Genomic DNA, 20859 nt, shown 5'->3' with positions numbered 1-20859 from the left:
TGCAATGAGGTGTCACGTCATGAAGAAAGTAAGATATTAACTTGAGCCGTTGCCTTAGTATATCGACGAGTATATCGACGCGCAGTCAATGCGTGGCAACTATCCGGCGAAGACACCTAAGCTAGTAGCGGAATTCCGGATACGGGCCGTGCGAGCGAGTGGGGTGGTGGTAGCCGACCATGCCTTCATACGCGATGCCGCCGACAGCACCACCCAGAATCGGGGCCACGAGCGGGATCCAGAAGTAGTAGTGGTTGAGCGAGAACACGCGCGAGCCGAAGCCGACAGTCCACATGAGGAGGCGCGGACCCAGGTCGCGAGCGGCGTTGATGGCTAGACCCGTGTTCATGCCGAAGGCCATGGCGATGGCGCTGACGAGCACACCGATGGCGGCAGGAACTGCTTGACGACCAATGGGACGGTTGTGCTGGTCCTGGAGCGCCAGGAAACCCACGACCAGGACCGCCGCCGCGAAGAACTCGGTCAAGAAGCACGTGAAGTTGCCCACGTTTGCAAGCGGGTACGTAGCGAAGATGGCGTTGGTCGAAGTACGTTCGGGGTCGACGATGTTGAGCATGGGGCGGTACAGGATGTATACGACCAGTGCGGCGATGTAGGAGGCCAGTAGCTGTACGAGGAGGTAGAACGGCACTTTCTTCCATGGCAGCATGCCGAGTGCAGCTACAGCCACTGTCACGGTGGGGTTCAAGTGGCCGCCAGAGACGCCGCCAGCCACGGTGATGCCGAGGAAATAGGCAATGCCCCACGTCAACGCCACGGTGATGAAGGTCCCGGCAGTGCCCGAGCTGAGCGTGATCTGCGCCGTTGCACCCAGTCCGAAGCTGACCATGATGAAAGTGGCGAAGAACTCGGCCATCAGTTGTCTGGCGAACAGGCTCTTGACTTGCAGCGGAAGGTTAGCGGTGACGTTGTTGATGGAGCCGACGTCCGTGTCATGGGTGTCCAGGTTGACATAGGCATCACCGTTCTTGTCGTTGTAGGCGTCAGCCATGGGGAATAAGCGGGGAGCGAAGGCTGTGGCTTGGGAAGACTGTCGGGACTTCTGCGGAGGAAATTGGGGAGTGAGTGTGCGCTGGACAGGAGGCAATCGCAATTGCGATGCCAAAAGCAGCGGTACACTTGAGAGCGTCACTTATGTCGGCCAGTGGATCTGGGTGTAGTCTCGTGGCGGTTGCATCGGCACGCAGCATGTCGAGTGCAGGCGAGCAAGGCAAGCTAGGATCGCTGGAACGCAAGGACTGAAGGCCTATCCATTGGTGGATCCCTGAAGTTGAAGTTGCCTTTTATGTTGCCAAGCGATGTACTGTGGCGGCAGCAGCTCTGTTGGAAGAGCTGCAAATCGGCCCGATAAAAGCTTACGCCAAGTGCATGTAAGCCTTTGACTTGCGAGTATTTGTTGCGTGTCTTGCCGCATCGTTCCTTGACTCCGTCGTCACTGACGACGCTGGGCCGTCCACAGCTGCAGCACTGCATTTCGGGCAATCGAAGCAAGGAACCGAGAGCCTGCACTACGTGAGGAACGTAGTGAAGGCACAGTAGTTATGCTGTAGTTTTGTCGTAGGTCCGCGAGGCGTGCTCACTGTTCCACCACTGGCCGTTGTTCTGCTGATCATTTCTGTATGTGGCAAATCGACAAAGGCATGGGAAACGACTCCACATTGCTGCGTGGCAATGCGCTTGTAAAGTATGGATCTCGATTCCGATTTAAGATTGCGGGTGTCAGATACAACGCCGATGAACGTATCACGCGGAACACAAAGCGCGCTACGCCTACACGAGGTCCGGGGAACGATTTCCTACTGCTATTGTACCAATCAGCCTTGACTCATACTTCAGGCAATGCATTGAAGCCGATGTTCAGACAGCTACGTGTGATCATAAATCTTGCTTCGCCACCGAGATGTAATCACAACACCCTAGTGCCTCGTCTCTTTTTTTTGGCAAGACACGCAGCAAATTGCCCGGCATAAGCATCTTCGGCGGATTTGAAGCGTCCACCAACAGCAACCATCGCAATAAGGCTGTTGGCGGCACTACACACAAAATTTCACTTGCATTAACTCTGGTGCCGACTTCGACTCCTGCTTTGTGTTTAGACTGGAGCCCTATTAGTTTGGGCGTAAAGCAAACTTTACATGTAGAAAGTGTATCGAGCGCATAAAAGGCAACTTCAACTTCAGGGATCCACCAATGGATAGGCCTTCAGTCCTTGCGTTCCAGCGATCCTAGCTTGCCTTGCTCGCCTGCACTCGACATGCTGCGTGCCGATGCAACCGCCACGAGACTACACCCAGAGCCACTGGCCGACATAAGTGACGCTCTCAAGTGTACCGCTGCTTTTGGCATCGCAATTGCGATTGCCTCCTGTCCAGCGCACACTCACTCCCCAATTTCCTCCGCAGAAGTCCCGACAGTTTTCCCAAGCCACAGCCTTCGCTCCCCGCTTATTCCCCATGGCTGACGCCTACAACGACAAGAACGGTGATGCCTATGTCAACCTGGACACCCATGACACGGACGTCGGCTCCATCAACAACGTCACCGCTAACGTTCCGCTGCAAGTCAAGAGCCTGTTCGCCAGACAACTGATGGCCGAGTTCTTCGCCACTTTCATCATGGTCAGCTTCGGACTGGGTGCAACGGCGCAGATCACGCTCAGCTCGGGCACTGCCGGGACCTTCATCACCGTGGCGTTGACGTGGGGCATTGCCTATTTCCTCGGCATCACCGTGGCTGGCGGCGTCTCTGGCGGCCACTTGAACCCCACCGTGACAGTGGCTGTAGCTGCACTCGGCATGCTGCCATGGAAGAAAGTGCCGTTCTACCTCCTCGTACAGCTACTGGCCTCCTACATCGCCGCACTGGTCGTATACATCCTGTACCGCCCCATGCTCAACATCGTCGACCCCGAACGTACTTCGACCAACGCCATCTTCGCTACGTACCCGCTTGCAAACGTGGGCAACTTCACGTGCTTCTTGACCGAGTTCTTCGCGGCGGCGGTCCTGGTCGTGGGTTTCCTGGCGCTCCAGGACCAGCACAACCGTCCCATTGGTCGTCAAGCAGTTCCTGCCGCCATCGGTGTGCTCGTCAGCGCCATCGCCATGGCCTTCGGTATGAACACGGGTCTAGCCATCAACGCCGCTCGCGACCTGGGTCCGCGCCTCCTCATGTGGACTGTCGGCTTCGGCTCGCGCGTGTTCTCGCTCAACCACTACTACTTCTGGATCCCGCTCGTGGCCCCGATTCTGGGTGGTGCTGTCGGCGGCATCGCGTATGAAGGCATGGTCGGCTACCACCACCCCACTCGCTCGCACGGCCCGTATCCGGAATTCCGCTACTAGCTTAGGTGTCTTCGCCGGATAGTTGCCACGCATTGACTGCGCGTCGATATACTCGTCGATATACTAAGGCAACGGCTCAAGTTAATATCTTACTTTCTTCATGACGTGACACCTCATTGCATTCAGGAATTGAGCAGGGAATATCTGGTAGATACATTCCTGGAATTGCACGAAGCAACCGGAAGTTCGCTTGTAAGTGCGCGTTTCTTCGTTGAAAGGGCCACTTGTCCGAGTTCTGATAACTATTTCATTGATCGAGATAAATCGCAACACACGCTTTCAAGTCAGCAAGTGAAGATCAACCAACACCAATATTTTGCGGTTTTGTGTCGATAAGCAGCAACTGTATACACGGATCAAAATGGAACGCCGACTTCCAACACTCTACGAGAATGCCCACTGCTTTACTTCTTCTTCTTAGTCTCCTCCTTGCTTTCGCGTTCTGGCAACAATTCCCGGTTCAAACTCTGCAGTTCCTCAACCGTTTCCTTACAAGGCAAAAAACTGTCAGGCCTCCGTAGTAAAAAATATCACAATGCATAAGCACAACAAGTGCAAACTCACCATATTCTTCTCTAGCATGTGAACGAGCACGCGTTGGTGGTGTTTCTCCATATCTACATAGAATACCTTCTTGATCGAAACCATTGTGAACACGAGGATCGGGAAAAAACGGTGACCCCAAAGCAGAAACTCGCGCGGTGTTGTGAACGGGTACATCTCCTTAATCACCGGGTCGTAGCGGGTCAACTTGACTGTGATTTCAAGGGCCATTAGCTACACTCGTATCAAAATACAAAGTCAGATTTCACCACAATAGTATTCCACTTCATCTGACGTACAGCCACAAGCGCCACGTAAGACAATTTACTGGCCGCCTGAGTTGCCTTGGGCGTCGTGACGGCGTAGCTGCTCGGGCAAGACAAAGAGCAATAGCCACATTTCATCAAAATTCTGATTTCCTGCGAGTATCGAGTTGAATACGCATTAACGCATTGCTCTCCACGTACATGATGGCAAACCAGAGGACGTAGAAGAGTCCGACATTGACTTGCGTTTCGTACAGCGACATCTCCTCGTGACCAGGGCCCCAGAAGTCGTACAGAGAGCGCGATTTCTCGTTGTAGATGTTCTAACCCGCATCACCAGATAAACAGCATTAATCTTGATTGGTCGGAATCTAGGACGCAAGTAACTATCCGTGCCAGACAACGTACGTCGTAAGCTGTATCGATCGTGCGCCAAGCCTCGGGTGACATGGTGCGTGCCTGGTAGTGCTTCCGAAAGAACGCATACTTCTGCGCCCACTGGTACATTGTCTCCATACGACTCATCTGGTAAAAAATGTTATAGTTGCAATCGCAAAATATAGCAACAATTAATTAGCCGCTGTTACCGTTATTACTGCATCAAGTTGGAATGAAAGATGAACCTACCGACAACAACTTGTACACGTTCTTCTCCTCGGGCAAGTACCACTACAACGATCAGTAACGGCATGCCAGTTAGCACCCACACAACTTGAGTGAACTCGAGTGATTGATGCTCGTACCATGGGCAGCCACACGGCGAGTGTCGGCACGGCCAGTGACACGATGTAAACCTGCAGGGGCGACGTCTTCTTGCCGCGGTACAGAAGCAGGCGCGATGCCAGCGCACTCAGTGGCGCCACGACCAACAGCGCGTAGGCGGCGGCATGCGAGTCTTGCAGCGCGTCCGGGTACAGGCGGAAGAGCTCCGGCAGAGGCGTCGCGGCGGCCATCGGCGGCGATGATAATGCGAGACGATAGGCATCGTGTGCTACATACGTGACATATATGTGGTGCACACTAGTTGGTGTTGCATTGTGTTTTTGACAACATTTGTCGAGCGTCCGCTCGATGACATTTTTCGGAACCCATGGTTTTTTTCTCTTTCAATTTTTTTCAGAAAACGTCATAAAGCACTTTTCCTTAAAAAAAAAAAAGTTCTTGCTCATAGCTTGGCCCAACATAATAAAAAAAGATCAAAAGTGGTCCGAAACCAATGCGCACTTTTTCTACAAAGTACGTTTTATTCAAAAAGCCATTTTATAAAAAAATTTTGCAACTGTCCCATTGGTTGACCCTTGACGAGGGTTGATCCAAATTTGACCCAAAAAGCGAGTTGCGCAGGATTTGACCTGCACCAAATTTGACCCCAAAAAAAAATCTCCCACGAAGGACAACAGCTATGGTTGAGCCCAAGCAACGCACCGTGACAGGCGTGTTCTTCTACGTGCCCAACCTCATCGGCTACACGCGCGTCGTGCTGTCGCTCTACAGCTTGGCGGTGGCGCTCACGGACTACAAGACCAGCGTGCTGTGCTACGCGCTCAGCTTCACTTGCGACTACTTCGACGGCTTCTTCGCGCGCCTCTGCGACCAATGTACAGTCGCTTTAAGCCTTGTGGGAGAACGCAGGACGCTTCTAACCCGTATTGTATTTCTGCTACAGGCTCGACGTTCGGCGCTGTGCTGGATATGGTCACGGATCGCTGCTCGACCGCCGGACTGCTCGTGGTGCTGTCCCACTTGTACCCGCAGTACATGTTAGTCTTCATGTACCTGCTGATCCTCGACTTCTCCAGCCACTGGTACCACATGTACTCGAGTCGTGGCCACCACAAGGTGGTCGCGGCCGAGCGCAACTTCCTGCTGCGATTCTACTACGGCTGCTACCCGTTCTTCGGCTTCTGCTGCGTGGGTACTGAGCTGTTCTACATCCTGCTCTACGTGCTTCACTTCGACCCCACGCTGCTGATTCCATTCATCAACGTCCCCGTCATGCAGGTGCGTTGCCAATTCTACGTTGTGTCGGTTGCAATAGTGCTGACACATTCGTCTTGTTGTTTTCGCTTTAGCTGTGCTACTACGTGTGCCTGCCCGCCTGCGTGTGCAAGAACATCACCAACGTGGCGCAGCTGTGCAGTGCCGCGTACTCGGTTGCGGCTGAGGATGTGGCACTCGCCAACAAGGCCAAGTAGAGTTGGGGTCCTAAGCAATAGGGGCGCAAGGAGAGAGAGCTTGCCCACGTATAGTCAAGTCGTCACTGTCCCATGAGTGCATGCAGCAGATAGCAGGACGTCTGTGAGTGAGAGAAATATGAGGCAGATGCAAAAAAAAAAGCTATGGTGTTGAGATCGCCAGCGCTCTTGGCTATTCTGCCTCCTTCTCTTCAGACTCGCGCGGATACAAGATATCATAGTGTCCCGGTCTATACAGTAGCGTGATTGACACAGGCTCTTGCTGTGTGGTTGCCTCCACTGTGGGTGAACACACGTAGCTCTGCAGATCCTCCCCAGGTCCGGCACTTCCGTCCAGATACTCAATCTTGACCCCGACTTGGAGCGCCTCTGTCAGTGCTGCAATTTGGGGCTGGTCGCACTCCTTCCCCATAGGCTCCACCTAACCAAACAGCACTCGTTAGTTCTCTTCCTCATCCCTTAACAATCGGCAGTCATCTCACCTCTGCAGCGCAGAACTGTGCCACCGTTTGGCCCGGATACAGACCGTCAATGAAAGGCTGGAAGGTCTCTGCGTTCTTCTTCATGTACCCGGCGGTGAGCAGCCGCATGTACCAGACCAAGTACTCGGATTCTCCTCCCTCTGTCTGGAAATCTTGTACTAGCTCCGCGTGCGAACGTGTCTCCATGGCTGCTAAGTAGTCCACGAACGTCTCCCAGAATGCGTCGATGGCCACGTCACTGTATCCGATAGCCACCAGTTCGCTCTTGCTCATCTGGATCTTATCCTGAATGCGACTTCGTAGTGCTGCGTTGCTATCCTCACCCCCAGCACCTCCAGTCGGCAATAGCTGCTCGCATAGTGCGAAGATGAAGCCCCGGAAGAAGCAGTTGCCATCTCCACGAACGCGTCGAAGCGCCTCATAGCGCGCGTTTAGTGAATCGATGCCGTGCATGAAGTTGGGGTTCGCATTGCCCACGTATTCGGCCTTAAGGCACAGCACCGACATGCGGTCCGACAGCAGCGGACCTACGGGCCAGTCCGGCTCCGTCGATTCATGCTCGATGTCAGCCATGCTAAAGATGCAGTGGATTCATCCCAGGTTTTGTCGAGACTGTTCAGCTCTCGGGTGTCATTTACGTTTCGCTGTCTTTTTTAAGCTTTGTTGTCTCTCGTGCGGGTTGTATTTCATTTTCACGGGGATTTTTCTGATCCACATTTATGTCCCAAGACTTCAGCTTGATGATCTTTTAGTGGTTTCTCGAGTTACACTCGGTTACAGACTGGAGCTCTGGTGCTACTTGACTGCATCCACGTGGTTGATCCAGTCTACGCCGTGTGGAGAGCTGCCATCTTCGTCTAGGATCGCCTCTTCGTCGTCGTTGACCTGATGTGCTAGCAGAGATTGGGTTCTTTCGGTGCCAGATTGGCAAGGCTGTTGCTGTTGTTGTGTTTGTGCTCGATCCTCCCATTCTTGGAAGCTGAAGCCGTTCCAAAGCACAGGGTCGTTTAAAAGCTCTGATCGTGCGTATTCGGTCAATTCGTGGGTACTGGCGAGTGGCCAATCGAGTGCCTTGAGAAGACGATTCACACGGGCGATTGTGCTTTGTATCTGCTCAACATCCGCCGACGTTTGAGTCTGGAGCATTCTGCGTTTGAACTCGGGAAAATAGCTGTCTAGCAGACTGTGGACGTTCATGAGGTACATGCCCATGAGCTCGCAGTCCACGTCAGCCTTAGCCTCGTTTGGATCAAATGCGCTTTCGATTATCAGCGACTGAGATATAATTTCCAGCACAGCCTCGTACTTATGTCGGCATGCTGCTAAGCTCTGAGTCTCCGATGAAAATGCTCCTAGTAAACTGTCGGTATTGCTGCTTCGAGATCGCACTTCATCTGGTTTGGTGTAGGCAGCACTTCTCCACTGGTCAGTAAATGCTACAATCCGGTAAGCAATGGCTCTCAAGGTACTCTGCTGCTCAGTTGAAGGGGTAGATCCAGACACGATATAGCCCGGAAACAGCAGCACTGGACCAATAAAATGGTTGAAGAAGACGAGATGCACCGCGTCTAGCTTCATCTCACGACTTGGATTTCTTTCGTTTCTCCGAAACAACTTAACACACGCGCGACAGAGAACAACAATTTCAACTGGGAGCGTTTCAACTTGCGCTGCGAGCTTGTCAATGAATTTTTCGAGTTCAGAGACGGTGTCTCGCATACTCAAGGCACTTGCTTCATCACGATATACCAGCAACTCGGAAATCCATGTGGCTCCAACGATACGACTGAAGCAAGCAAGAGCCTTACTAGCTGTGCTATCCCGCGTCAAAAACTCTTGGCGCCGAAAATCCAATGATCTCATACTGGTCATTCCCTCGGAGTATTCGATCGCCATGAGCTGAAAAACGAAGCGAGTTCCCTGTCGCTCACTCTCTAATAAAGGCAGTAAGCTCCGCAAGATAAACGCGAGCACCAATATCTCTGTCTGCTTCCGGTTTCTTTTGAAAGGAAGACAGCTCTCCAACACACATCGACTCACTAGCAAGTTTGGCTCCAACAGCAAATCCGCTAGATTCATGAGCAGCACTGAATACTCGTAGTCATTTTGTGCGACTTGTGCCTGGAACACCCGCTGTTGTTGTTCAAACTTCTGTCGTCGCTTCTTACGGGCTTTAGTGCAGCAGCAGCAGCAGCAGCAGAATCCTATTGACAAGCATGAAGCGTTCGATAATACCAACCACCCTGCTAGCAAAACCAACAATGTCGAGGTATACCGCTCAAACTGCGAATTCAACGTCGAAACCAAATTCTCGTCAGCTGTTGAACCATTCACATCACCCACGGGAGAGTTAATCATAAAGGTGACTTCGGCTTGTTGAGTATCGTTGCTAGCATTGACACGCTTTACCCAGAAGATAAACTCCGTTTTGCGGGAGGAATCGAGAGAGATTCCGCGAAACGTAAGTGCTGATAATGCTGTACTGAGTGCAGTCTTCGTCCCAGTCACCTGGATGTGTGAAGGATCATATAACTGGGTCGTGATGTGGAAGTAAAGCTTGTCTTGAGTATCATTTGAACTGGCGTTCAAATGAGTTCCGTTTGTGCTTCGAACAAGCGTACACGGACGGTCAAATGGGCATCCAGTCATAACATCATCGTCGGTGATGGGGAATCCCAGCTCAAGCATTGATACGCCGTCTTCAGCCTCGAGATTCACTTGATACATGTCGTCAACGCTGATGCTGTCGGGGTCTTCGAACACTACAGGTGTTGGAGTAGCGTAACTATCCGACAAATTTGCTGTGATAATGAACGGCGGAAGCGCAATCAGAGCATCGGGTACGTTAACGACGTCGAACTCGACTCGGCGGATTTCGAGATCATTGGCGAAATGTGCTGTGGGTGAATTTTCATACACCGCAAGCGAGTCGTTGATCGGAGGGGTGGTATTCGATGCATGATACTCGAAGTAATCGACGTCAGATACTCGTCCCATCAAAGCTTGGGTATTCAAATTGAAGTAATCGAGTTGAGGCACGTAGATAATTCGACTCCAATGATCTGCAACGATCGTGTTGGAAACTGTGATGCGTGCGCCAAGATTCTCAAGGGAGAAATTCACTGCTCCGCTCTGGTGGTGTTTGAACTGAAAAAGCGTTCCATGTTGTGGCAGGGTTGTCACTTTGATGACGGTGTTGGCATTGGAAAATGCTGCGAGCGGATCCAATGCTCGGAGATTCAATGTCTGTAGCGAGTCTTCCTCAAGTCTAATGGTGACAACTACGTTTTCTCCAATCCTGTGATTCATTTCATCAACGAGAATGAACTTAACCACGGCGACATCAGAGAAGATACCAGGATCCCCATCGGACAATTGGTACCAGAGCTCATCAACTTCAAGCGATGCGCTTCGATTTTGCTCGAGACTGTCTTGGCCCCATCCGTGATAAACGTACATCAACTTGGTGGAATGAGTCGCGTTTGCAATCTCTGTGCCGTTTCGGTAGACACGAATTGATTCGAGTGAATTCAGATCCAATACGCCACAACTTGTGTTGCAGTCGTACAGTTTACCGAACTGAGGTAATCGTACAATTTTCAGCAACAGGAGATTTGAGATATCGGTCGACTCGTCTGTATAAGTAAAACTGGACAGCAGATCATTCGAATCAGTGGATCCAGATTTTGAATCTGTAGCGAAAGGAGACCCATCAACGTCATCACCTTTCAGATCCAAAGTAACAGGAACACCAATTTCAACACGGACTTCCAATTCATATACACAGGGCCGTGGTGCATCGTTCACAGCATCCACGAAGATGTCAATCCTAGCTTCCGCAGTTTTGTTAACGACCCGACCAGCCAAGCTATCAGCGATGCCAAACCTTACCGTCGCATATGGTTCCAACCTCCGAGAGAACGCCACTGGGTTTGGTAGTGGAAGGTTCTCGTTGTTCTGGTCACGCTGGGGTTGGAAAAATATATTGCGCTGGTGTTCCAGTGGAAGCTTTTGAAAGGTGCCCATGTTGTCCGAAGTCACAACGGTTTTGCTAGGAAACAGAAGTAGCTGTCCGAATTCTGGTATTTCGCGCAGCTCGAGACGCAAGTCATTGAAAACTCCATGAAACATCGTGAGATTGAGCAATACCAACGAGTCTTCAGGAATTCGCACGGTTTGATGCAGAGATGGAAATTGCCGGGACGGTAGTAACTGTCGCCTTGAAATCGAATTCACTTGATCCTCCGACACCACGCGACGATAAATGCCGAAGTGGAAGATGTCGAAAGCCGCACTATCTGCGCCTTGAAACAGCTTCACTCTGGAGAACTCACCGCTTCCATCGCTACTTTGATCACTTGACTGTGACTGCTGCATTACAACGGGGCCTCTCGCTTGTTGCTGGACCAAGTTGACCAAGTACTCGACAATCTGGTCGCCGTACTGCTCCTTGAAGTCTGCAAACTTACTGCGAAGGTAAGCTAAAGGTGTATCCTCATTCAACGGTGGAAAAGTGATCCCTAAAATTTGTAGTGAGAGCGAGTTATCACCGAAAATTCGCATAGCCTTGGGCAGCCGCGGTCCACTGATGCTCACTAACTTCTGCTTCAACACTGCACGAAGCCGCTCTGTGGCGTTCAGGTTGCTCGTATTCCCAAGTGGTTGGAAATCTCGTGCAGCAGCCAAATGCTTGCGTTGTCGAGGAAAAGTAACATTGCGAGGACTGTTGCCTAAATGCAGTCGATATCGACCTTCAATAAGGTTGTTGAGAAGCTGAGTGTTGGGTGGATGCTGCTCGTCGTGCACTGCACAGTCCACTCGCTGCATTGTCTCGACGTCTGTGTAGCTCATGTAGAAATCCGTTTTCCAGAGACCTCTCGTACTCGATGGATCCAATGTGACAGTGATGTGAACGGGTGGAGTTCGTTCCACCGGATCCAGTTGTGGTGGGAGCTGGCACACTGCTGAGTTGTCCACTGAAAAGAGACGCTGCTCATAGCAGGCCTCCACGCCTGCTTCGCCAACTTCCTCCAATACAGGAAGAAAGTAGATAAAGGCTAACACTTGGTGCTCGTTTACATCCAAACGAAACCCGGAATCCGCGCAGTTGTCGTACTCGTTGGCGATGGAGAACAGAGTCATACTGTGGTTGATCTTCGCTCGGGGCCGAATCACCATCTCGAATGTCACGCCACCTTCACTTAACGTGCTGTTCCTCACGGCTGCCATTGTGAAGAAGTCACGTGCGGAGACTGAGCTGATCGAAGAAAGCTGTACCCGCTTGGTGTCGTTGTTGGGATCCTCTGCCAGGTGGACTCCAAGCTGCCAGAAGGAAGACGCTGTGTTCAAACTCGTCACGAGCTCGTTGTCTGGCTGGAGAGCGTCAAACGGACAAACATCACCGGGCACCAGGTTCATAACAGTGGCTCCGCCTGTGATAGCAGGATCGTCGAAAGTGTAGAGGCATATGGGCTTCCAAGCGGCTCGCTCATGGAGGAAGCTGGTGATAGCCGAGTCTAGCTCACGTCTTCGAGTGGCAGCACCACAACCAGCGATGCAAAGCAACACAAGCAACAGGAATCCTTGCATTGATCTTGGGGTTCCGAGTTCTGCGTAGCTGGTTTCTGCCTGTTTCTTATTTCAGTATGTCCACCTTTACTGGAAACGCTGCAAGGCCAAGCAGGGTAAAGCTTGTAAAGCGACACAAGGCTTACACTCGAATTTCAGCGATTGTTGTCAGCGGAAGTCGCTGAAAACCTTGCCCCCAGCCGACCAGCACTTGTAGCCTTGTCTATTGACGCTGGTCACCCACAAGCGAATAAAATCGTTGGTTCCGTCGATGTTTGCTCCAGCCACCATATCCTGTTACCGTGTCCGATGCATGACCATTAGAGCACTTCAATCCGAGTTCCGGTCTGCCTCCATCCGTTTCATAGATAGATCGTGTTGTTGCTATTGTTGCTAAATGCTGCGACACCAAAGGCATGCTTGCCTTATTTGCGAGGCCTCTCGCTTGTCCCTCGATATTTGCAGTGGTAACGGCGTAGATATCCAAAGTTGAAGTGCGAACAGCCCCCGCATGAGCGACTTTTTGCAACTGGTTCATCACCAAGACTCATACATGGCCCCAACGATCCTATAAGCATGTACTACAGCGGCTTTATCGGTGAGACTCTCACCGAGAGAGAGACTTTCGGTGCTTCACAACGGACGACCGGGGCAGCAGACGATGCACTGACAACCTCAGTTTTTCAGAGACATCCTGATTCCCTAGACATCGCTGCACGATCTTAGAATGGTGCTTTGATCTCAGCCCGTCCAGCGATTTGCTCACAGCTTTCTAGTGCCAAAACTGCAGCAACTGCCTACGTACTGCGTCAATATCCTCGTAGTAGATGCAGTTGCTTCCTCCAGTCATTAGCTCTAACGGTTTGAGTATTATCTAGATCGGCCGTTTGCCTCGCCCAGCCAAATGTATTGTGCACCGCAGACTGTTCGTGTTCCATCATGCTGCGTTACTGTCGCTGCTGATTTTTTTTAACCGTTTTTGGCACCAAATTCCGGTTTCGCATATTATGAGCAGCATGGTATGCTTTCGATGACCTCTCATTTCCAATTTTGCAAACTCCGAGCAACAATGGCACCTACACTCTCACAGCCACTCGGGTACTACGAGCGCCGAGAGAACCCCTCCATCCTCACCACTGGCCAAGACGATTTCGACTTCGCTGACGAGTGGAATGAGCAAGATAAACATTCGACTTCGCGCTGGCGGAACTCAAACCAGAACAAGACATCTTCTCAATCCACTTCACGATGGAGTTCGTGTCTTTCATCGCTGTCATCCAGCGTCGTCGGGGCTAGCACTGCTTTGACCAAGCAAATCAACGTGGGCGAGTCGACTCGGCGGGCTATCAGCCAGCTCCGCAAATCGATGATTGAAGTTTCGTCCAGCACGGAGTCCACGCTCAAAGCTTCCATGCCTGTCCGACATCGGTTCAGTGAAGCGGACATTGGCCGATTCGAAGATCAGCCAGACAGTGAGAAAGCTGGTGACGAGGACATGGACGAGAAAGCTAGCGGTAAGGACAAGAGACTTCACTCAACGAAGTCGAGGTCACAGAGCAGATAGAGAGAAGAGAGATTGTGGTAACATACACGAAGCAATAATACATGTAGATATTTCAATTTGACCTTTGCAATCGTCAATCAATTACATGTAGAAAGTTCATCCGACAACCGAGCAGTCTGCGTTGAGTTTCTTTCGCGTGATGGAGAAGGCGACGGCAAGTGCATCGTGCACAATTCTCCTCGCCCTGCGTTGTGTTTTCCGCTTGTTCCTGTGCAGATGTAGACCAGAGACACAAGCAGCAGACGCAGCACATGACCAAATTGACATGCAAATTCCTGACCAAGAAGAAGATACACCTTCGCAGGCGGACAGCTCAGTGATGAAGACTCGTCTCCAGGAGTTTAAAGCCACGTGCAAAACGTAGTTGGAAGATGTCAACATTTTAGTGGACTATGCAGAGAGTACACTTGGGCCAACGACCGACACAAAAGCGAAGTTGATCGAGTGGCTGGAGAAGTTTGAAGCGCGACATCTCAAGGAGTTGAAATCTGACGACCAGGTTATGACAAAAGCTCCGCCGCAGACATCGCGTCTATCTGCGTGGTTGACCAGATTTGAGGCCAAACACCAGGAGAAGCTACCGCCAGCATCCACCACCGTCTAAGCTGCTGTTCGAGTAGCCTGATGTGAACTTTCGTGGTACAGTAGTTCGCAATAACAACTTGTAGTCGAGCAAAATCGAGAAGTACAAGCCATATTTTCTTCATTTTGTGAGAGAAGAAATTCTAACGTTATAAGCGACTATCATCCACCGATTTCAAGCGAAAACAAATCGATTCAGTTAATGTTGGGATTATGCAAGAAAAAGAATGTGTAGAAGAAATGTCCGATGACGCCGTAGCAGCGACCTTGATTTACCCCATGAGCTTTGCTGCCGTGGGAGCTGCTCCGACACGACTACCTGCAGCATAGCATCCGCCCTCAAGGATGTGCTGCAGACACATGAAACACTAGTGGGCTGGTTAGCAGCGCTCGCACGGTCATGCCGAATGCTTCTCCCATCCACTCGTAACTCGACGATTGCACTGGTTGTCTGCGGTGTCAAGAATACCGCAAGACTTAGGATATACCATCCAGTCTTTACACAGCGTATCTCAGTCTTGCTGTCGGACAGCTCAAAACCGTTTGTGTCGAACACATTCCACTGGCCGTCGTTCACCAACGCGTTATTGTTTGTGATTGCGTCCAGATGCACCATTTCATTGTCTCTTCTTGACGGTGATCGCTTCTGCGCCAGTTGTAACTCTTCAAGATCGCGAATCTTGACCTCTAGAGCATGAATCCGCTCTAACGAAATCGGTTCAAGCTTGAACATATAACTCACTGTCCAGATTGACTGAAGTAGAGCAACTTTCACCGAGAGATCCAACTGGAAAGCGTCGTTTTCAAGTGGAACCCAGTTGTTGCTCGACTCGAGTCCTCTTCATCACTCGAACTGTTGGAGCTTGAACTGCTGGATTCGTCGCTTGAGCTAGAATCGTTCGAGCTACGGGAGCCATTGGAGTTGCGCCGGCTTAAGCTTTTTCTGAAAAGCTGTCCATTAAATGAAATTTCGTTAACATCGTTAAGTCGCTACGATAGCGTTCGACTTTTCTCCATCGCACGTTATGGCAAAGCGATACGTCGTGCGCGAACCAGTGAAAGTTGTCACTCCCGTCTCCGTCAGCATTGTCCACTCAGGTTTCGTTTTGAAAATGAAATACAAGACAATACATATATCGTCTTCTTATTCCCTCATGACCAAATCTCTTAAAAAAGGCAAATGTGTCATTAAACCCAGGGAATCAGAGTCAAGGTAATCATTGCAAGTCGCTCAATCCAGGAAATCGTATTTCATTGGTTGAAAGTAGTTTATTCGACGAATGGCTCCAGCCCACTAAGATTATTGCGACCATGGCGGAGGAAGTGCTCAAGTGCGCGCGCTTCGGAGATGAACAGGAGCTCAGAACGTTGATACAGTCGGTGGACGACACGGAGCGCGATGCATTCGTCAACTTCGTGCAGCCGGAGACGCTCAACACGCCGCTTCACATGGGTGAGTCCGCGTCAATAGATGTCAACTGTTTTTTTTTTTTTTTTTTTCACTAACGATGCAATTGCAATTGATTGATTGGGTTCTATTGCTACAGCGTGCGCCAATGGCCACGTCGAATGTGTTCGCGAACTGCTAAGCAACGGAGCCAAGCATGTGCCCAACGCCAGCGGGAACCTGCCACTGCGTACGTAGATGAACCGGTATTCTGGTATTGGACTGGGATAAATGCTTATAGAATGTGTGATTTATTGTAGATTGGGCGGTGCAGAACAAACACCGAGAGATTGTCAAGCTGATCGTGGATGGAGTTAAAGACCTGGACGTGCTGGCTCGCAATAGTTTCGGCCGTGGCTGCGTCACCGAAGCCTTCCAATGTGAAGACACTGAGATCTGTAAGCGGTTTTGTGGATTAATACTGTAGTTATGGAAGCTTACACGGTGTGTTTATCCTTTAGTGGCGATGTTATTAGAGCACAGCTCGGCGACAGAAGAGCGTCTGGCTGAAGGCACGGGTATGGGCAAGGACGCGATCAAGGAAGAAATCGAGGAGGAAGGAGACGAGGCCGACAGCAGCTCGCCCAAGGTCTTACAGGAGACTGTATTGGAGTTCAACTTCGCCCCGGGCCTGCCGACATTGCGTGCTAGAGAACTGGCACTGGAATGGAGCAAGGACGCGTTCGGATCCACTGCAGAGGAAGACATCACGGGCGTGTCGATCTGGTCGGCGGCGCTTATTTTGAGTCGCTGGGTCATTGACCACCGCGATATTTTCGACGGCAAACAGGTCTGCGAACTTGGATCGGGCTGCGGTGTCAGTGGTCTGGCGGTGCACAAGTACACGAATGCTGCGCGTGTTGTGCTGTCCGATCTGTTCGCACACACCATTCAGAATCTGGAGCACAATGTGGAGCTCAACAAGACCGACAAGAAGACTGGAGTTGAAGAACAGAAGCAGGAAGCTCCCGTTCTGGACTGTTGCGGTCGATGTGGTGCCGTCCAGCGCTTTACTCCAGACAACCCGGAGGGCAAGCTCATGACGTGCGGTGGCTGTAGATCTGTGGCTTACTGCTCGCGTGAGTGTCAGAAGAAGGCCTGGAAGAAACACAAAGCTGATTGCAAGGCTATCCGTGCCCAACGTGAGCAGGCCGAAGCGCTAAAGCAGAGCAAGGCCAGTGAGGACGGGGTTATCCAGGTCGAGGCTATTGACTGGGCCCAGCGTGAGACCTGGCCGACTAGCTGTGACGACGACAAGTTCGACGTGCTCTTCGGCTCGGATCTCGTGTACCACCAGGAAATTGTGCCGGTGCTTGTGAATGTGGTGGACGGTATGCTGGCTGCTGAAGGACGATTTGTACACGTTGCGTCCCAGGCGCGACACTCGCTGGTGGAGTTCAAAGAAGCGATGGAGGTCCGAGGCTTCACGTGTGAGGTGGAGGAAGTTCCTGAGGATTACAAGAGGAACCCGCTGGTGGGTAATGACGCCGCGGCTGAACTGTTCGCTTTGCACTTCAACGAGATGAGCGACGTGTACTGCATCTACACGTTCACTCGCACCTCCCAGCCATAGATTAGATAACTGGCAACCTGTATCTTCAATCGCGTGTTGTTGCTTATACCATGGCATCAGGTGCACCAGCATTGACGGATGCGTCTTCACTGGCGGTAGTTCTCTTTTTCTTGCTGAGTGTTCGAGGATTCGGCAGCAATCGTGTACTCGGCATGAGAGAGAGTATTTTGTACTTGCATCTGCCGAACACAAGCTCCCAATTGCCGTGGATGCTACCGGTTGAGTAGGGACTAACCACTTTTCCGCCATGAAGACGCCGATTGCGCGGATGGCGATTGATCTGCAGCTCCACCGACGTCTAACAAGCGCAGACATTAGTGTCGAGAAGGTTGCTAAGATAGATCCATTATCGTACCTGTGCTGTGGCGATGAGGAAAGTGTGCCAACTTGCAAGGATTGAGACAGCCAGACCTGCGGACGCAGAGATCGCAAACACGAACTGCAGAGTGTTGGACGCCGAGATGTTGAGCGACCTCACTTGGGCAAGCACGAGCATCTGCACGCAAAATCAAGGCGTAACGTTAAGTTCTGATCACTGCAGGAGTGCCAACCCCTCCAACTCACTCTAGCGTATTGTTCGCGACTGAGATCGGTGTAGGCTGCCCTATAGCTCATGTAGGCTGCGTAGTAGCACCCCACCGCTAGCCACACCAGGAATGAAAAGAAGTACTGGATCACAGTCTCCACGTTAGAACTGTCACTTCATCAACAGCGGCTACTCCACATACCCGATAATTGTCGCGTCCAATGCAGTTGTTCACCCACGGACAGTGGTGATCCAAGTGCGCGATGCATCTATTGCACACCGAACAGTGATGTGCACGTTGCGGTCGAAAGTGTCGACACCTTCGGCAATACGACATGCCGTCCTCAACACCGCGTTGTCTTGCAACGCTCTGCGGGTCGATAAGCTGCACGCGTAGCAACTGGACTCGATCGCCTCCATTCTTCCCGTCAGGAGTGACCGCACTGGGTCGAATTCGTGGGAGCCGACCCGTCTCCAGTTCGTTGTCATCGCTATCTTGCTCCAGATCGCCTTCCTCGTCCTCGTCCTCTTCGTTGTTGTCTACTCCAGCATCGTGAAAGTCTGCCTCTGCCTTCCACTTGGCCGTAATGACCCCCTGGCATACACCGAAGGTAGAGTAAGTAGAACGCTTAACATTGATAAGGCATTGCTGCCGCACCGGGTCTGTTGCGCAGCACAGTGCGTAGTTAAAGTAGATGTTGAAGAGGAGTACCATGGCAATGGCTAAATGACATACCAACTGGTAAAAAAAGTTAGTTTATCGTATACTCTATCTTTTCTTCTTGTTCTACCTGCAATGTTGTGTCTGCCATAATGGGGATGATGGCGTGCATGAACAACCCGCCAATCAGGAAGATCAACGACATGCCAATAGCCACGCAGAAGGCGCCCGCGTAACGCATGAAGCAGCTGATGGCCCGCACGAACGACGCGGCGCACATGAAGCCCCACTGCATCGGGTCGCGCCATTGCGGCGGCACCAGGTTCATCATGGTTAAACTGAAAATTACAAGTTCTGACACATAAAAACACTATAGAATTATGCAGGTCAAACAGTACCGGTACGTGTAAGATTGCTGATACTGATTTAGTTTCGAAGGAAGTTAACCAATGATGATGATGTTATAGTTGCACCAGGAGAGCTGAATTGGCAGCATGGTGACTACAGTAGCAATTTACAGTGCGGACTTCTGCTCCAGCCTCGGGTAGTCCGTGTAGCCGAGAGATAACGGCCCTTTCGCTGGCATGTAGAACGTCTTGCGGTCCCAGGGGTTCCATGGCGCACCGACCTTCAGACGCTGCACGAAGTCCGGATTAGAGATAAACGGCCGGCCATACGCTACGCAGTCTGCCGTGCCGTTCTCCGTGATCTTGATGCCTTCCGCTCTGTCAAACCCGGACGACGTCATGAGGACACCATGATACAGCGACCGGCAGAATGGGGTTGTGCCGTCTCTCGGTACGCGAGGACCTCTGAAGTGGAAACCTCGCGGCTCCACGATGTGCACATACGCCAGATCCAGCTCGTTCAGCTTCTTGAGGACGTAGCCGTAGGTCTCTGCGGGAGTCGAGTCCGTACAGCCGAAAGTGACGCCGAACGGGGACAACCGGATGGCCACCTGGGTTGAATCCAGGCTGGACAGTACGGCGTCAAGCGCTTCAAACATCAACCTAGCACGGTTCTCGATGCTGCCGCCGTATTTGTCCGTGCGCTTGTTCACGCCGTCGCACAGGAATTGCTCGATCAAATACCCGTTGGCGCCGTGCAGCTCAACACCGTCGAACCCGGCGGCGATAGCATTCTCAGCAGCGCGCTTGTAATCAGTGATGACACCTTCGATCTCGTGTGTCCCCAGAGCGCGCGGGGTGACGTACTTGCGTCTTCCCTCTCGGGTCACAGCGGAGGTTTTGATACCCTCGAGTCCGACTGCGGACGACGAAACGGGCAAGACGCCGTTGGGCTGGTTCAACGGGTGACCTACTCGTCCAGTGTGCCAGAGCTGCACGAAAATCTTGCCACCTTTGGCGTGAACTGCACGCGTGACCTTCTTCCAGCCCTCGACCTGCTCTGAAGTGAACAAACCAGGGGCACCGAAGTACCCGCGTGCAGTGGGACTGATGTTCGTGGCTTCAGCGATGATCAGACCGCCGGGAGTGCTACGTTGCGCGTAATATTCAGCCACGAGGTCGGTCGGGATGCCGGTCTCGCCGGTTCTCAGCCTAGTGAGCGGCGCCATCACCACTCGGTGCTGTAACTGTACGGGGTTCTTGCCTCCGAGTGTTAGCGGGGTGAAGAGTTTGGGCGTCGCGGAAGCCATGAAGTTCACTTGCGCTCAAGGCTGCAATTTGAGAAGTGAGTCCACAGCTGTAGCACATCCAAGCAGGTGTGCTTGCAACTTGTTCACGTCAACGTGTACTACACGTAAGCTTAGCAAATTGGTCAAGCAGACTGCTCGGAAGCTCGTAGAGCTCATTTACGCTTTGCACGACAACAACATCTAAGTGAATACTACGTCTTAGGCCTTCACTTCAAGCGCGGGGTAGTCGGTGTAGCCTGCAGACATGGGCGCGTCCGGTGACGGGTAGAACGTCTTGAAGTCCCATTCGTTCCACGGGGCATTGACCTCAAGACGGTGCACTAGGTCCGGGTTGGCAACGAACGAGCGACCGTAGGTGACACACTCTGCCAATCCGCTCTCCGTGACTTCGATCCCTTCCGAGCGGTTGTACCCGGACGACGTCATGAGC

At 51.8% G+C, this 20859-nt stretch overlaps 12 protein-coding genes across 18 annotated transcripts; 4 read left to right on the top strand and 8 right to left on the bottom strand.

Annotated features, from left to right (window-relative positions):
• Positions 1–121: 121 nt before the first annotated feature.
• Positions 122–1083, bottom strand: PPTG_10262 (hypothetical protein; the record flags this gene model as incomplete). Its single annotated transcript, XM_008904925.1, has 1 exon — positions 122–1083. The coding sequence occupies exon 1, from the start codon at positions 1010–1012 to the stop codon at positions 122–124; it is 891 nt and encodes a 296-aa protein (XP_008903173.1). The 5' UTR covers positions 1013–1083.
• An 899-nt stretch (positions 1084–1982) lies between these two features.
• On the bottom strand, positions 1983–5235 carry PPTG_10260. Of its 2 annotated transcripts, XM_008904922.1 has the most exons (7): positions 4918–5235; positions 4802–4843; positions 4583–4699; positions 4376–4497; positions 4208–4274; positions 3930–4142; positions 1983–3853 (listed from the first exon to the last, which is right to left on the bottom strand). In XM_008904922.1, the coding sequence occupies exons 1-7, from the start codon at positions 5125–5127 to the stop codon at positions 3770–3772; spliced, it is 855 nt and encodes a 284-aa protein (XP_008903170.1). In that variant the 5' UTR covers positions 5128–5235; the 3' UTR covers positions 1983–3769. The 2 variants fall into 2 exon arrangements, with proteins under 2 accessions (XP_008903170.1, XP_008903171.1); XM_008904923.1 differs by lacking the exons at positions 4802–4843; positions 4918–5235 and having other exon boundaries at positions 4583–4729.
• PPTG_10261 (hypothetical protein) lies at positions 2344–3912 on the top strand. The gene has a single exon (XM_008904924.1). It carries the CDS (start codon positions 2475–2477, stop codon positions 3363–3365), a length of 891 nt encoding a protein of 296 aa, XP_008903172.1. The 5' UTR covers positions 2344–2474; the 3' UTR covers positions 3366–3912.
• A 228-nt stretch (positions 5236–5463) lies between the features above and the next one.
• Positions 5464–12778, top strand: PPTG_10259. 2 transcript variants are annotated; one of them, XM_008904920.1, is made up of 3 exons: positions 5464–5772; positions 5841–6175; positions 6247–12778. In XM_008904920.1, exons 1-3 carry the CDS (start codon positions 5577–5579, stop codon positions 6367–6369), a joined length of 654 nt encoding a protein of 217 aa, XP_008903168.1. In that variant the 5' UTR covers positions 5464–5576; the 3' UTR covers positions 6370–12778. The 2 variants fall into 2 exon arrangements, with proteins under 2 accessions (XP_008903168.1, XP_008903169.1); XM_008904921.1 differs by having other exon boundaries at positions 5464–6175.
• PPTG_10258 (hypothetical protein) lies at positions 6542–7424 on the bottom strand (the record flags this gene model as incomplete). Its single annotated transcript, XM_008904919.1, has 2 exons — positions 6542–6790; positions 6852–7424. The coding sequence occupies 2 exons, from the start codon at positions 7422–7424 to the stop codon at positions 6542–6544; spliced, it is 822 nt and encodes a 273-aa protein (XP_008903167.1).
• Positions 7647–13068, bottom strand: PPTG_10257 (hypothetical protein; the record flags this gene model as incomplete). The annotated part of the gene is made up of 1 exon (XM_008904918.1): positions 7647–13068. Exon 1 carries the CDS (start codon positions 12438–12440, stop codon positions 7647–7649), a length of 4794 nt encoding a protein of 1597 aa, XP_008903166.1. The 5' UTR covers positions 12441–13068.
• A 266-nt stretch (positions 13069–13334) lies between these two features.
• PPTG_10256 (hypothetical protein) lies at positions 13335–14051 on the top strand. Its single transcript, XM_008904917.1, has one exon. It carries the CDS (start codon positions 13441–13443, stop codon positions 13981–13983), a length of 543 nt encoding a protein of 180 aa, XP_008903165.1. The 5' UTR covers positions 13335–13440; the 3' UTR covers positions 13984–14051.
• Positions 14052–14837: 786 nt separating this feature from the next.
• PPTG_10255 (hypothetical protein) lies at positions 14838–15298 on the bottom strand (the record flags this gene model as incomplete). Its single annotated transcript, XM_008904916.1, has 2 exons — positions 14838–14915; positions 15068–15298. The coding sequence occupies 2 exons, from the start codon at positions 15296–15298 to the stop codon at positions 14838–14840; spliced, it is 309 nt and encodes a 102-aa protein (XP_008903164.1).
• Positions 15299–15828: 530 nt separating this feature from the next.
• Positions 15829–18875, top strand: PPTG_10254 (hypothetical protein). Its single transcript, XM_008904915.1, has 4 exons — positions 15829–16018; positions 16113–16202; positions 16273–16410; positions 16474–18875. Exons 1-4 carry the CDS (start codon positions 15877–15879, stop codon positions 17583–17585), a joined length of 1482 nt encoding a protein of 493 aa, XP_008903163.1. The 5' UTR covers positions 15829–15876; the 3' UTR covers positions 17586–18875.
• Positions 16407–19134, bottom strand: PPTG_10253 (hypothetical protein). 5 transcript variants are annotated; one of them, XM_008904914.1, is made up of 6 exons: positions 18903–19134; positions 18770–18850; positions 18314–18706; positions 18150–18254; positions 17941–18081; positions 16407–17883 (listed from the first exon to the last, which is right to left on the bottom strand). In XM_008904914.1, the coding sequence occupies exons 1-6, from the start codon at positions 19101–19103 to the stop codon at positions 17629–17631; spliced, it is 1176 nt and encodes a 391-aa protein (XP_008903162.1). In that variant the 5' UTR covers positions 19104–19134; the 3' UTR covers positions 16407–17628. The 5 variants fall into 5 exon arrangements, with proteins under 5 accessions (XP_008903162.1, XP_008903159.1, XP_008903160.1 ...); XM_008904911.1 differs by having other exon boundaries at positions 18907–19134; XM_008904912.1 differs by having other exon boundaries at positions 18770–19134.
• Positions 19135–19286: 152 nt separating this feature from the next.
• On the bottom strand, positions 19287–20429 carry PPTG_10252 (hypothetical protein; the record flags this gene model as incomplete). Its single annotated transcript, XM_008904909.1, has 1 exon — positions 19287–20429. One exon carries the CDS (start codon positions 20427–20429, stop codon positions 19287–19289), a length of 1143 nt encoding a protein of 380 aa, XP_008903157.1.
• Positions 20430–20627: 198 nt separating this feature from the next.
• Positions 20628–20855, bottom strand: PPTG_10251 (hypothetical protein; the record flags this gene model as incomplete). The annotated part of the gene is made up of 1 exon (XM_008904908.1): positions 20628–20855. One exon carries the CDS (start codon positions 20853–20855, stop codon positions 20628–20630), a length of 228 nt encoding a protein of 75 aa, XP_008903156.1.
• Positions 20856–20859: the final 4 nt, after the last annotated feature.

This window comes from Phytophthora parasitica, assembly GCF_000247585.1.
Source record: "Phytophthora parasitica INRA-310 unplaced genomic scaffold supercont2.19, whole genome shotgun sequence".
Classification (NCBI taxonomy): Eukaryota; Oomycota; class Peronosporomycetes; order Peronosporales; family Peronosporaceae; genus Phytophthora; species Phytophthora nicotianae.
This window is presented reverse-complemented; position numbering and strand designations above follow the sequence as displayed.

Coding starts and splice junctions, on each gene's coding strand:
- PPTG_10254 (XM_008904915.1), top strand. CDS start 15,877: ATGGCGGAGGAAGTGCTCAAGTGCGCGCGCTTCGGAGATGAACAGGAG. Junction 16,203..16,272: donor CAGCGGGAACCTGCCACTGC/GTACGTAGATGA, acceptor GATTTATTGTAG/ATTGGGCGGTGCAGAACAAA. Junction 16,411..16,473: donor ATGTGAAGACACTGAGATCT/GTAAGCGGTTTT, acceptor TTTATCCTTTAG/TGGCGATGTTATTAGAGCAC.
- PPTG_10253 (XM_008904910.1), bottom strand. CDS start 19,103: ATGATGAACCTGGTGCCGCCGCAATGGCGCGACCCGATGCAGTGGGGC. Junction 18,082..18,149: donor GTCGCGAACAATACGCTAGA/GTGAGTTGGAGG, acceptor TTTTGCGTGCAG/ATGCTCGTGCTTGCCCAAGT. Junction 17,884..17,940: donor TCCTCATCGCCACAGCACAG/GTACGATAATGG, acceptor TGCGCTTGTTAG/ACGTCGGTGGAGCTGCAGAT.
- PPTG_10256 (XM_008904917.1), top strand. CDS start 13,441: ATGCTTTCGATGACCTCTCATTTCCAATTTTGCAAACTCCGAGCAACA.
- PPTG_10259 (XM_008904920.1), top strand. CDS start 5,577: ATGGTTGAGCCCAAGCAACGCACCGTGACAGGCGTGTTCTTCTACGTG. Junction 5,773..5,840: donor CGCGCGCCTCTGCGACCAAT/GTACAGTCGCTT, acceptor TTTCTGCTACAG/GCTCGACGTTCGGCGCTGTG. Junction 6,176..6,246: donor TCAACGTCCCCGTCATGCAG/GTGCGTTGCCAA, acceptor TTTTCGCTTTAG/CTGTGCTACTACGTGTGCCT.
- PPTG_10261 (XM_008904924.1), top strand. CDS start 2,475: ATGGCTGACGCCTACAACGACAAGAACGGTGATGCCTATGTCAACCTG.
- PPTG_10260 (XM_008904922.1), bottom strand. CDS start 5,127: ATGGCCGCCGCGACGCCTCTGCCGGAGCTCTTCCGCCTGTACCCGGAC. Junction 4,275..4,375: donor GTCCTCTGGTTTGCCATCAT/GTACGTGGAGAG, acceptor TTGCCCGAGCAG/CTACGCCGTCACGACGCCCA. Junction 3,854..3,929: donor ACATGCTAGAGAAGAATATG/GTGAGTTTGCAC, acceptor TTGCCTTGTAAG/GAAACGGTTGAGGAACTGCA.